The sequence below is a fragment of the Pangasianodon hypophthalmus genome, chromosome 15, assembly GCF_027358585.1.
Source record: "Pangasianodon hypophthalmus isolate fPanHyp1 chromosome 15, fPanHyp1.pri, whole genome shotgun sequence".
Lineage (NCBI taxonomy): Eukaryota > Metazoa > Chordata > Actinopteri > Siluriformes > Pangasiidae > Pangasianodon > Pangasianodon hypophthalmus.
The window spans coordinates 22,941,521-22,954,020 of NC_069724.1; the positions used below are offsets into that span (position 1 = coordinate 22,941,521).

The window sequence follows — 12,500 nt, forward strand, 5'->3', positions numbered from 1 at the left end:
GAAAGGGAGAAGGAGGAGCTGTGTTTATTTTGGAAATTTTCTTTATCACTGTGGTTCACCAAACAATTGATCCCAAACTGCTGTCCTTATTAGCCATCAAGTTCCCAGCTAGTATAAGCTAGCTACATAAGCTGCGAAGTCGCATTACGTTATAAACTTAAAATAAACACTAGCGTATGTCGGTGGAAGAGACGTCTCCATGGTAACAGTGTAATTGGCAAACAGACCACTCTATGGAACAGAAGCCCCGCCCTCAGCCCCACCTGTGTTTTCTCAAATTAGCAAATTCACAGGTAGAAGCAAAAGGAAATGTTACCAGGAGCAAATGTGCCGCTTTCTTGTCACATGTCCTTTCCCCTTCAGTGAAATCGAGCACAATTTATTTGCTTTTTAATGCTTAAAAAAACAAACAAACAAAAAAAAAAACACAAAAGCATAGTTTTAAGGTGTCTCCTTTATCATAGAAGAGGTAAGAAACTTAACTCTTTGGCTAAATCACAGATGTCGGGTAATTTTACGCATGGAATGCCTTCTTGAAATTTATAAACAAACAGGAATGTTAGCAGCAAGACAAGAAATTCAAGTACACCGTCACACTTGTAAACATAACGCTGTTCCTCAAACTGAGGCGACAATCCGAAAAAATTACAGCAAGTAATCACTATATACTTCCGCTTTGTTTTTGCAAGGCGTGGCTGACGTCAGAGTGACATATGACGGACAGTTTTGGTTCTAAAATCTGATTGGCTGAGCCGTCTTTGAAGCCGTTATATAAAAGTCCTTATGAGCGCATTACAGTAATTGAAATCTGTGTTATTGCAGTGAATATTGATATTGAAAATATATTCATCTTTGCCTGTTATGCTGCTTAGCAACCAAATCTTACTGTTAAGAGACTACATCACGTGGCAGAAGAATTGTTTATTGCGAATATTATTAATAATAAATGACCGTTTGGTATTAATAATAAATGACCATTTACTTTATTAAGAAATAATCAATATTAAATACTGCACTAAATATAAATACATGGGCTGAATTGTTCCTGAAAAAAAAAGAATGAAAGAGTGGAGAGGATGCTGTGGAAAACAACTTGGCCCAAATACACACACAGACACTTCACACAATTACAAACCAGCCATTGTTTTCTAAATCACATGCAAATTAAACCGTCTCTCGGCCTGATGGGAATAAAACCAGGAATAAAATGGCTGTGTTTATGCTGAGCTCCATTACACCTCGTTTATCAGCTAGGCATAACGACCCGTGGGAAACACTGTACACTGTACACAGATCCAAATCAACTCCTGTAATAAGAATTAAGATATTAAATAATATTGTTCACGCTAGTCGCAAAATGAGGACGTTTTCAAAATCTTGGATTGCAGAGGAGGACAGAAAGAGAAAACTGCTGCATTGTCTGGCACGGAGTCATGCACGTTGAACTCCCTTTCCAAAAAAGTACAGCTTCTTCTGTAAAGGCATGCCTGCAGAATGACCCAGTGACCTGGAGTGATGCAACAGAAATCATCTCTACGTGCTGAAGGCTTAGGTTGCCAGACAGCTGAATGTAGGTCGGAGCGAGATCGTCGATCGGAGACGGGTTACCCGGCCGATTAACTATAACGGCTCGAGCAGACCAAATTCCATCACGTCTGCACCCCCACCGCTCCATCTCTCCTCCCCCGGTCTTAACAAGAAACTCTAGATCCACATTGTGTTGTGTTGCGTGCTACGTTCCTATTAAAATGCGTCCCAAATTCAGAGATTCATTTATTCAGTCAGGTTGGTTGGATCAAGAACTGAAGCATGTGACCTTAAACAAAATGTTCACAATTTCAATTACTACAAAGCTAATGTAGCTAACAACTACAGGCAGGCTACTAGGTAGCATAACATCATCATCTAACTCAGTAACACCATTTGCATATAAAATAGCAGAATAAGGCCCTATATGGACAGAATTAGGGTCCCCAAGTCAGTGGTTCTCAAACATTTTGTAGCCAGCGATGCCTTTAACTGTAAAATAAATAAAAGAAATCCATACTGAGGGAGTCTGTGGAATTTAAAGCTTTCCAGTCATTTTTTATTTTTTTTAAGTGATACAGCTTTCTATTCCTGAACTTTCCACATTAGGTCTGAGTTGACTTTGGTGCTTGGACCCCTAACTATAATAACTTTGACAATGTGTACTGTGAGTTCCACCACTAAGAAAACTTCATGGACCCCCTGGCTATGCTTTCCAGACCCCTAGGTGATCTAGGTGATTGTGGTAGTGTAACTATTCTACACACTCTATCCACGATAAATCTCTCATGTTCGGACAGCAGTTAAATGAACACAGGAGAGACAAGTTTGCAGTTTTGTCTTCGAACCTGGACACAATACGACGATGGTTATTTACTAGGCAGCATCTAAACGTTACGTGATCAAGGAACTTACATTGCAAAAACTCCTGGTTCATTTATTTCTTAAGAAAAAAAATGTTGCACAACATTGTAGCACAAGTAAATGTAAAGTGTCTTTATAATGGTCCCTTTAATCAGCATTTTAAATTTTATTTTCTTCCCCTGCTAATGGACTCCCAATGTAGGAAAGTAGGAACACTACGTTATATGACCCATTCCAAGTAAGATGTTAGGAGAGTTCTCCAAGTTCCCTGCTCATCTATTTGTGATTCAGGAAGTGGATAAGCGTGCTAGGCGACCAAATACAGCGAGCACCAGAGGTCCAAAAACTTTTCCAAAAACGCATCTGCCTGAACAAAAATCATAGACGTGTCTATTCGGATAGGACTAAAATTATCAGAGCACTGCTGAGTTAGAGAAAAAAAAAAAAAAAAAAGCCAGTAAGTAATTTAGTCTATAATTTTCTTAAAGGAGGAGAGAGGAAAAAAAAAAAAAGAAAAAAAAAAAAAAAAAAAAAACACAGACATGGGTTATCTGGGAGGAAATAAAAACACAAAGTGGCACCTGCAAATGCTGGAATTATCCCTGAGGCAAATTTATTCCTATGTAAATAGGGCAGTACTTGTAAAAAATGTTCCCGCTAACATATAAACTTTCAGGCCACGCCTCCTACCTGAGTGATGCCGCCAGAGTGACACCAAACCGCCGAGGAAAAAGGAATTCCGTCTTTAGAGATAACAGTGTCATAATGTTCGAACCCATTGATATCCTGTACGAGGTTTGGCGTGCAGCTTTAACGTTGTGAAACTGATGGTTAAAAGCTTCCTCGGTGCAGTACTTCCGAGTGACGTGTCTGTCCCATACAAACACGAGGCTTTAGCTACATTGCGTTATTGTACATCATACAATAACCCCAAGCTATACGCGGTCCATCCCACCCCCCAACCATTTGTCAGCATTTCCCAATTGTCCCCAATTATCCCCTCACCCTGCTTCACACACACTCTTTCAGTCTCATTGACTCCCTCAGTCTCACACACTCCTCTGTGTCAGGTGTCAGCGTCTCACACTCGCAGCTATCGCAAACTTCAGGGGGTTGACAGCAGCCCCAAATTGATGAGTTAAAGGTCAAAGTTGGAGTCTCACTCTACAGATGGCGGAAACACGTTGAAGTGACTTTCGGTGCTGCGAACAAAACGCGTCCGAGACGTCGCTCGTCCCCTTCCCTCGTGACGGGGTCCTGAGAGACAGGAAGAGGAAGTGGCGGGGTCACAGTTCACGCTCTTTATAACAGACGATTGCGTTATTTGAAGTGATGGAACGACAGTTCGATTGTGGAAGTGGAGATTGTCATACAATGGTGTCTGACTAATGAAGAGAATAGAGGAAGATGCAGATGGTGTTTGACGAGGCACTTGTAGATACTAAAACTTCAACATACCGAACACATGTATTTGTCTGTTTCGGTTAACCGTGTGGAAAATAACTGCGGTAAATGGTTAAACCAGGCCGGGGGGCGGGGTTATAACGATAATAATGACAACAATAATAATAGCTAATTGCTGTTGAAAGGTGGTTAAAGAAAAACCTCGCAAAGACACTCGTTTTCAACCTAATTTTTTTATTTAAATGCAAATTATCTTGGTGAGATTTGCAGGAAATAAATAAACAAAAACTTAAAAGTTTTCACCGTATCTGCAGGCTGTTACCGTGGTAACTTAACTGTCACAGCCTAGATTGACCTAAACCACGAACTCAACTCCGCCGTCAACGCGACGTGTGGTTCTCACACTTTTTGTAGCCAATGGCCTCTTTAAATATAAAAAATTTCACAGACCCCCTTAGCATGGATGCAGTCCATGAACATTATTTAATATTTTTTGGAGCTTTCTATTCCTGAACTTTCCACCGATAAAACACATTAGGTCTGAGCTGACTTTGGTGCTTGGACCCCTAAATATAATAACTTGGATAATGCTGGTTGTGATTTCCACCACTGTCACAAAAAAAAAAAAAAAACACCACCAACCCCTTGGCTATGCTTCACAGTCCCCTGGCGGTCCCCAGACCCCACTTTGCAAAGCACCAGCTTAACAGACCGAAGATAAGTTAACGTCAGATTTATTAAGCGTGATCATTCCAATCAGGCCAATTTTGCTTTCTGAGGATTGGATTGATCTAGTCTGATTCAGCTGTGCTCTCCCGTGTTGATATCGAGAACCAAAACAATGATCGTCGACATTTGATTCATGAGCATATGATCAAAGTGTTGTTTAATTTAACGAAGAAACATCAACAAAGGACTTTAAATTAAAAAAAAAAAAAGCCCCAACCAACGGAAATCTGTCATAATTCTGTATCGGTCTGGAAAAACCCATCGGGTGGTGTTGTGACCGAAGGTGGAAAGTCAAATTTTAGCCAAAATTAGCTAAAGGGTCACCGATCATCAACTCTCCATCTCAGCATCTTGGACAGCTTGGTTTATTTTACGACACGCCCACTGGTCCAAGATGGCTTCAAATCATCCTTTTATTCTTCAGTGTTATGTTTGTTATTCAAAGCATTTCTATATGACTCATTTTTTCCTCATAAATTGAAGATGTTTATTAGAGTGATTTGTAAATGCCTGGTGACTCGCCTGCCGTCCTACAGGGATTTTATGCGCGCTTTGGAAGCGGGTGTGGTGCCCTGACCTCAGTTTTTTAGGGACGTGTCTGTACTTTTACACCGATTATATCATGTCTTCCTGCACGTATGATATTGCAGATGTGCTATTGTGTAATACTGTCGATATTTTATAGTTGTATAGTTCTGAGAATCACATGCTCACCTCAGACACAATATTTCCAAAGGTTAATTAGACCAATTGAATCTTATTTGTATAGAATTTTACTTTTAATGATGTGCATCGTCATAAAGCAGCATTACAGAAATCCAGAAGTATATTTAGATCGCCACTGAGTGAGCGAGGTGACAATGGCGAGGACAATCTTCCTGAGATGAAGAGAGGAACCAGACTCAAAAAGGGAACCCGTGCTCGCCTGGGTGATTTTGAAGCATGAACGTCAAGCATGAACTTGAGTCATGGGCTTTACACAAGTTTCATAGAATTACAGGGTTTTTACCTAGAATTTATAAACGACAACATAAACAAGTCTGCGTCTCTGGGAACCGTAATTTCAAATCTGGATTTTTTTGCACAAGCAGTGAGGTGTTTGCACAACAATTGTCCGCTGTGCTGGAAAAGCCTGGGCGCAGATCCTCTCAGCCCCGACAGGGCCCCTGCTTTCCCAAAAGCATCGGAGTGTTAAGACAATGCGGAAAGTAGAGAACGAGCGCTCTCCCAGCTCAGTGAGCTTTCTGCTACAACGCTTTTAGAAGAGTCAGACAGGAAGACTGCTTCTTATCCGTCCATAAAACTGTGGATTCTAATCAAAGATGGAAAGCATATTTATAGTGCAAAGTTTACTTGGATTGCGAGACTGTTATGCAGAGCTCTCTTCGAAAAGTTTACAGAGACTGAGACGCTAAAATAAACGCTTGCCACGACTGACAGCAGACTTGCACCATCATTCGTTGAGTCATGAATCACGAGATGACAGCAGTGTTGATCACACAGGCCTGCGGCTCAGGTGCGACTGAAGGGGGAAAAAAAGGGGTGATGAAGCCTGAATAACTTGAAGAAACTTTCCTCGTCAGGTGAAACACAGAGAGTGTGTGGAGCAGAAGAGCAGCCTGAACACAACTGAACACAGAAGCATGAATGTTAAGTAGGCAGGCTTTGTTCACAACCCAATCTCTCTTCTCTCTCTTCTTCTTCACTTCTTTTTGGCAGGACATTTATCATTCTTCCAGACTAACAATCACACGCCAACACAGGCCTGCGCAGGCAATACAATGGCCGACTAAATCAGGGGCCTCGCGAGAGTTGCTAGGAAACCTTTGATGCTTCGGGCAGCTCGTCAAGAAGCTCATCGCTTACTGACAAGCCCGAGGAGGACGAGTGTTTGGATCCACTTTTGTCCCGAGCTGGTAGGAAGTCCCCTTAAACGTGACACTTCTGTTCTGATAAACAAACACCATTTGACGTGACGTGACGGTATGACTGTTTCTGAAGCCGTCCTTCGTTCTAAAAGGACATGGCGGATTGTGGACACCCACTAAAGACTGAGCCTCTTTAACCAACACATGGAAATGACTGTTTATCTTTATTAAACATTCATTACAAGTGTGTGTGGGGGTATGTTTTAATACTTCAGAACAATGCAGTCTGAACAATCTTCCTCCAACATTCCTTCCAATAAAACTCCACGCAAATGGACACACTGACGAAACCGAGCTGTCCTTTAACTCGCCCGCTTGCCTTGTGGTAAAACACATGGAGAAATAAATAATGACACTGACTCACAGGTTAGAAATAATAGCTTCCCTTTTTTTTTTAACGAGTTATACAAAGACTGAACACCACAGCTCATAGCTAAAATGTTGAACAACCAACTTTTTTTTTTGTCGAAGACACAAAGACGATGCAAGACACGATCATATACTCGTTCATCTCTCTATTAGTTGGAATGTACTTAACTAACTCACTACGCTATTATTACAATACACTAGCTACCACTTTTGAGCATTGTCAGTCAGGTTTCTGGTACAGACGGCACGCAGGATCGCTATCGAGTCACTACCACCAGATATTGGTGAAAAAAGTGAAAGAATTTAATCTCATCCTGTAGCAAATAGAAAAGAATGTTTTTATACGCCATATATGTTTTTTTCTTTTCTTAGGTGAAGTCTTTCAGTAATAAATCTCAGTAACTAGAAATAAAAAAGGAAATAAAATATCCATATGGGCCGATGCTTAAGGTTTCAGAGAAGATTTGAGAAGAAAAAGCGTTATCGTGCCATCTCTAGTTTCTAGGCATTCATTCTTCTTTTCTACAATCGCGGTGACGCTGCAGGTAAAAAGATTTGGCCCGCTGTTTTGAATTTCGGTGGTGGAATGAAATAAACACAGAAATCAGATACGAGTCGAGGCTCTTGATGTAAACGCACGTTTCGGCGTGATAAAGTAGAAGCCAAAGATCCTAAACACTTCAACAGCCAAAGATTTAATCAGAGACGGAGATTTGTTTTTCTCTCTTTCCCCTTTCCCCTCTTTCGGTGTCGTATGATGAATTCGTGGCCTACATTCTTCTCATTGTCTTTATGAAAAGCTGCAGCTCCCAGAGCAATAGAGGAGGTAAAAAAACAAACAAAAAAAAAACTGCTTCAGCTCCTCAACCACACAGAGAAAAACCAGCCACTTTTCCTGCACGGGATGAGCTCGGATCAGAGTTTGGGTTGGAATAACTGTTCTTAGATCAGCAAGGGGAAAAAAAGGAAAAAAAAAAAAAAAAAAGGACCCGTTTCTAACGGAGATCAGCAAACACAGCTCAGCCAGCGGGACATGCAAATCAGGCTGCATGCAAATGCCATGTGTAGCACTGAGCCCTAACAGTAGAGGCCTTTATGCGCTGGAGCAGTTTTAGGCGAGAGGAACATTTGCCTGAGTGCAGGGAAGACGTAATTGCAGGCTTGCGCTTAGAGCCGTGATGCCATGCACCCGTGAGCTCATGCAGGAAAACACAGAGCAGTTGCTTTATTACAGAGCGAGGCAGCTGGGAAACGGCAAACAACCACCTACTTGTACGTCATGGCGTCGAGAGGCGATGGGTGATTCATTAAAGAAAATCCCTCAGGTTCCACGTCTTAGACAGCTGAGAAGGGAACGCGATGCTTCGCGCCAATCTGTGGAGAAGGAAAACACGGCTTTCAGGAGGAAAATAAACACAATATTGTACAGGCGGTGGAACATAAGGAAAAAAAAACAACAACAAAAAAACCAAAACACCACCACTTATAGCCACCCTTATGAATCACCAGCATCTCCAATATAACACACAAACCTGCAAATAAACACTCATTTTCACAACCTTACCCTGAACACCACACCTCTATCCCCTCACAAACCCGTGTACACATCTAGAATCTACAAACACACGAGCGTGCCTGCTTCGCTCAAACCGCTAAACCCAGCCAAGGCTTGACGGAAAGAGGAATCTGCCATCTTCATGGGGGACTTGGTCACCATGGCGACCGGGGAGCCAAGGAGAATAAATGGAGAGCGTTGTGGAATTTCACCGGATTGAACCAAGATGGAATAACAAGTGTGTTTTGTGTGTGTGTGTGTGTTTGTTGTTTTTTTTTTTTTTTTAATTTCCATGTGGAAAGCGCATGGTATCAATAATACATATCATAGTCTATTATTATTGTTTATTATAGCACAGCGCTGATGGATTCTCAGATTGGCCAAAAAGTGTTGATTAATAACATTCATTGAAGGAGTCTCCAGTGTCTACGTTTTCAACACCACGTCATCCTTGATTACTTTCCTCTCACAGCATTTCCTAAAGTGTTTTATTGCTTTCATAGACACCAAGTATACATATATAATAACCTCAGAACAGCCGTGTGTGTTTCCCATCAAGCAGAGCCTGCCTTAAGCCCCCTGCTTATCTCTGCATTACAGATTAAAATAGCAACAAGCTATTATCTTAACAGATCATATGGCACGTCAACACACTGGACAACGACTTTATGAGACTCGCGGAAGCTTGCGGGGAAATAAACAGAAAGATAAGAGAATAACACGACAGCAAGCAATTAAATCTCCATTCCTCATCCTGACCCCGTTCTTACCACTTCATCGATCAGGGAAGAAAAGGACAGATGTAGAATTTGATGACGTTATTCAGCACGCAGGCCGGCCTGATGCAATCAGCACTCAGCAATTTGATTTACTGCCTCATGATTGCATTGATCCTGACAAAGAGTTGAGAGCTGGACGACTGTGGGAACACAAGCCGAGCCAGGTCACGTCTCCACGCCTGGTCACTGGTCCCTTATCCATTACACGGTCTACACGGCTGAGTGTTTGAAGGTGTACGAGCATCAGTATTAGGTTACGTTCACAAAGCCAGGTTGAAGCAACAAGTCAGATTTGATTTTTTTTGTGTAAGGACACACAAATCTAATTTTAATGTAAATGATCAGATGGGAATCAGTGTGGCTTTTTCCCAACACACATACGCATCACTCTCGTGTTGTTGTCATTCAAAACAAAATGGAGGACAGCGACAGCGGTGACTATATTCAGTGGAAGGACAGGAAACGTGGTGAATTACTTGATATTTCATGTCAAGCAAAACTGGCATTTGAAACAATTAAAGAAGAAATCAGTGTGCGTACGTCGGACGTTTCGGGGGATGGGTTCAAATAAAACGGAGACATGGATCACTTAGGATACGAATGTGACCCGTCAAGATAGATAGATTCGACGTGAGAAAATCAAAAATGGTGCAAACAAACTTCTAATCTTCATGCGTGATGTAAATTAATATAACAGCATGTGAACAGAAAATGAAAACGGTTTGAAATAACGTACAGGTCGTGAGTCAGACACCCAGTGCGTGGGGTAACGTTTCATTTATTTCATTATGGATGGCGAACAGACTTCACGTGCCTAACGTAAAAACAGCGTTCTCAGAAGTACTTGTTAGTTCTTGGACGAGGCTTAACGATGTTCAGTTTAAGCCCCGCCCTCTCGGTTATCTGAAGCCATCAACGTAACAGCACAATAGTGAGATATTTCCTTCATATCCTTTTATCTGTAATAGAGTACTTTTTGTAATGATTTGTAAACGCTGACAGAAACTTGTGACATCGCATATTACGACTGACATGCGTACTACAATCATTATAAAGACTGTATCTGTAGCTGCAGTGTAACTGTACGTATCTGTCGAGGCCGCGTTTGTAGACGTGGCAGCAAGCTTGTGTAGTTTCATGCAACAAATTTAATCAGTGAAAGCATCACAGTGATAAACAAAGAATCTTGCTCATCCAGTCTTGGGTCAGTACGACTCCACGTTTCACTCCACGTTTCACTCAAAGTTTGGTTGCTAGCTGGTAACTTCAAATGACAGACTTAGCCAAAGTGCTACTCTCACTCAGCCAATCAGATGTGTGAGAAACAAAAACTGGTACAGTGTGTAACCGTTGGTCCAGCTGTGACACATCGAGTCTCGTTCTGCCTAATGATGAAAGACGTGTGGGAGTAACTAGGGCGTGATTGTGGACAGAGCCTCATCCATGGCAGACTGCCTTCAGGCTCTTGATTCTCACGGGAGGAATCGAGCGACGGCTTCCTCTCATTACAGTTTCAACACATCTGCTCCGTAACCCCCTGCACAACACACAATCAAACCAATGTTTGAAATGATAATCAGTGTATTATGACTGTTACCATGTGGGCAGGAGGTTTCATCCCTACTGCACAGCCAGGAGCACAACTAGTCCTGACCTGCAGCCTCAGAGCCGAGCGCTGAAAAGATGCACGCTGCCACCACGACGCTGCTGAGGAAATCGATTTCCCGTGAGTCTTAGCCAGCGCTTCTGCTGGAGCCTTGAGTAGAAATGGCCGTGGCTCGCTCGGCTCGGTAGGGGAGATGTCACACACAATGTTGGGGGGAGGTCTTGCCAACTCTCCCCATCGCACGACAACTAACAATCGGAGAGGGCGGGGCAAACACGTGCGTCCTCTGAAAAATGTGAAACAACCTCCACTCTCCTTCGAAGTTTAAATGTAATGAGCTATACGGTGGTTGTTACTATTACTCACGTCTCCGAATCGCATCTGCAACATCAGCCATGACAATTTGGATGACGCTAGACTGACGTTTTCGACTAGACGGATTGATTAGCGTGCATGGATTACAAACGACCCTTTCTGATTCTGGAGCACGCAGGTACGTGAGCAAAATAAGTTTTGACGCAATGCAATCACGTAACTCTCTCGCCTAGTACGCACGCTCACCTCGAGAAAATAAAAACGTTAGCGAGATTTGAATAATATCTATGCGATGTGAGAACAGAACACTGAATCTCACAGCCGTGATGTGCGACACTCATGTGTGCCATGTAGTTCATCTTACGATTTTAAATTCCGTTAGCTATCACGTTGTAGCCGAGTCAACTTCTGAGCAACCGAAAAAATTAGACTTGGCCATTACTGCGTTAGCTAATGACTTTATAATTTGTCCAACCTTGACCACATGACCACACAAAAGAGACCACCATTTCACCTTTATTTTCCTCTTTAAGCACCTTACTCCTACATCCATGACTCACTTAGTGAGCTGGGAGTAACTGGAAACCAGAATCAAAGAAATGCTGAAATGACATCATATCGATACACGTGTGCCACGCCCTGTACTGATACAATGGAAACCTGAGCTGCGTGGGTAGCACATCAGACCTGAGAGATAGAACACACACATACACAAAAAAAAAACAAAAAAAAACGCTTACTGGCGCTTTCTCATGTCGTTTTTAAATTTAACTCAGCGTCACTCTACCATTTTCTGTCTGAGAAAGACTTCGCGCTCAAACCATGGTGCTATAAGTAAACGTTGCTGAGCCTGCATCGAGCTCCAAAGTCTGTCAGCGCTCGTGATGCACGAGTCCTATATTTAGCATGAATTCATTTTTGTTCTTTTTCACAGTTGGCTTCTCTAGTCCTTTTCTCTCCAGTCGACTAACTGCACGTCCATCTGACCACAGACGGAGAATATCCGTTTCTGTCAGTGTTCATGTCGTCGTCTTTGTACGGTTGTGTCTCCATGTGAGGCAGAGAACAGCAGTCACGTAGCCACATAACTAGACGTCCAGAAATGACGTGAACACGACTGTGAAAATGCTGTAAATCCGTGAAAATCCCCCTCCAATGCACAGGAACAGTAAAAGGCAGAAAAAAGGTGCCTGATTTCCATCATGGTTAATTATAAATATTTCCCTGTCCCGTGGGTTTCCGTGTGAACCGAACCGAACACTCGACAGTTCAAGAATGCGCAAAGTCGATACTGTGTAGAGAGAAAAACAGGAAAAAAAAAGAAAAACAGGAATGGTGTTCCAGTGTGGGAAAATAATTTTACACGATTAGCATCGCAATATGTCGGTTCGCTAACAGTAGGGTTGGATAAAAATGTCAGCAAA

At 42.2% G+C, this 12,500-nt stretch overlaps 1 protein-coding gene across 12 annotated transcripts in view; it reads right to left on the reverse strand.

Annotated features, from left to right (window-relative positions):
• Window positions 1–12,500, reverse strand: part of sema4d (sema domain, immunoglobulin domain (Ig), transmembrane domain (TM) and short cytoplasmic domain, (semaphorin) 4D) — a 71,507-nt gene that overhangs the window by 46,206 nt on the left and 12,801 nt on the right. For 10 of the 12 annotated variants that reach the window (XM_026928925.3, XM_026928924.3, XM_026928916.3 and 7 more), the window contains exon 2: window positions 8,092–8,195. In XM_026928925.3, coding sequence (XP_026784726.3) covers window positions 8,092–8,129 — 38 coding nt within the window. In that variant the 5' untranslated portion in view covers window positions 8,130–8,195. Of the gene's footprint in view, window positions 1–8,091; window positions 8,196–8,385; window positions 9,747–12,500 lie in introns of those variants that run through there. The other 2 variants (XM_026928917.3, XM_053240097.1) reach the window with 2 other exon arrangements.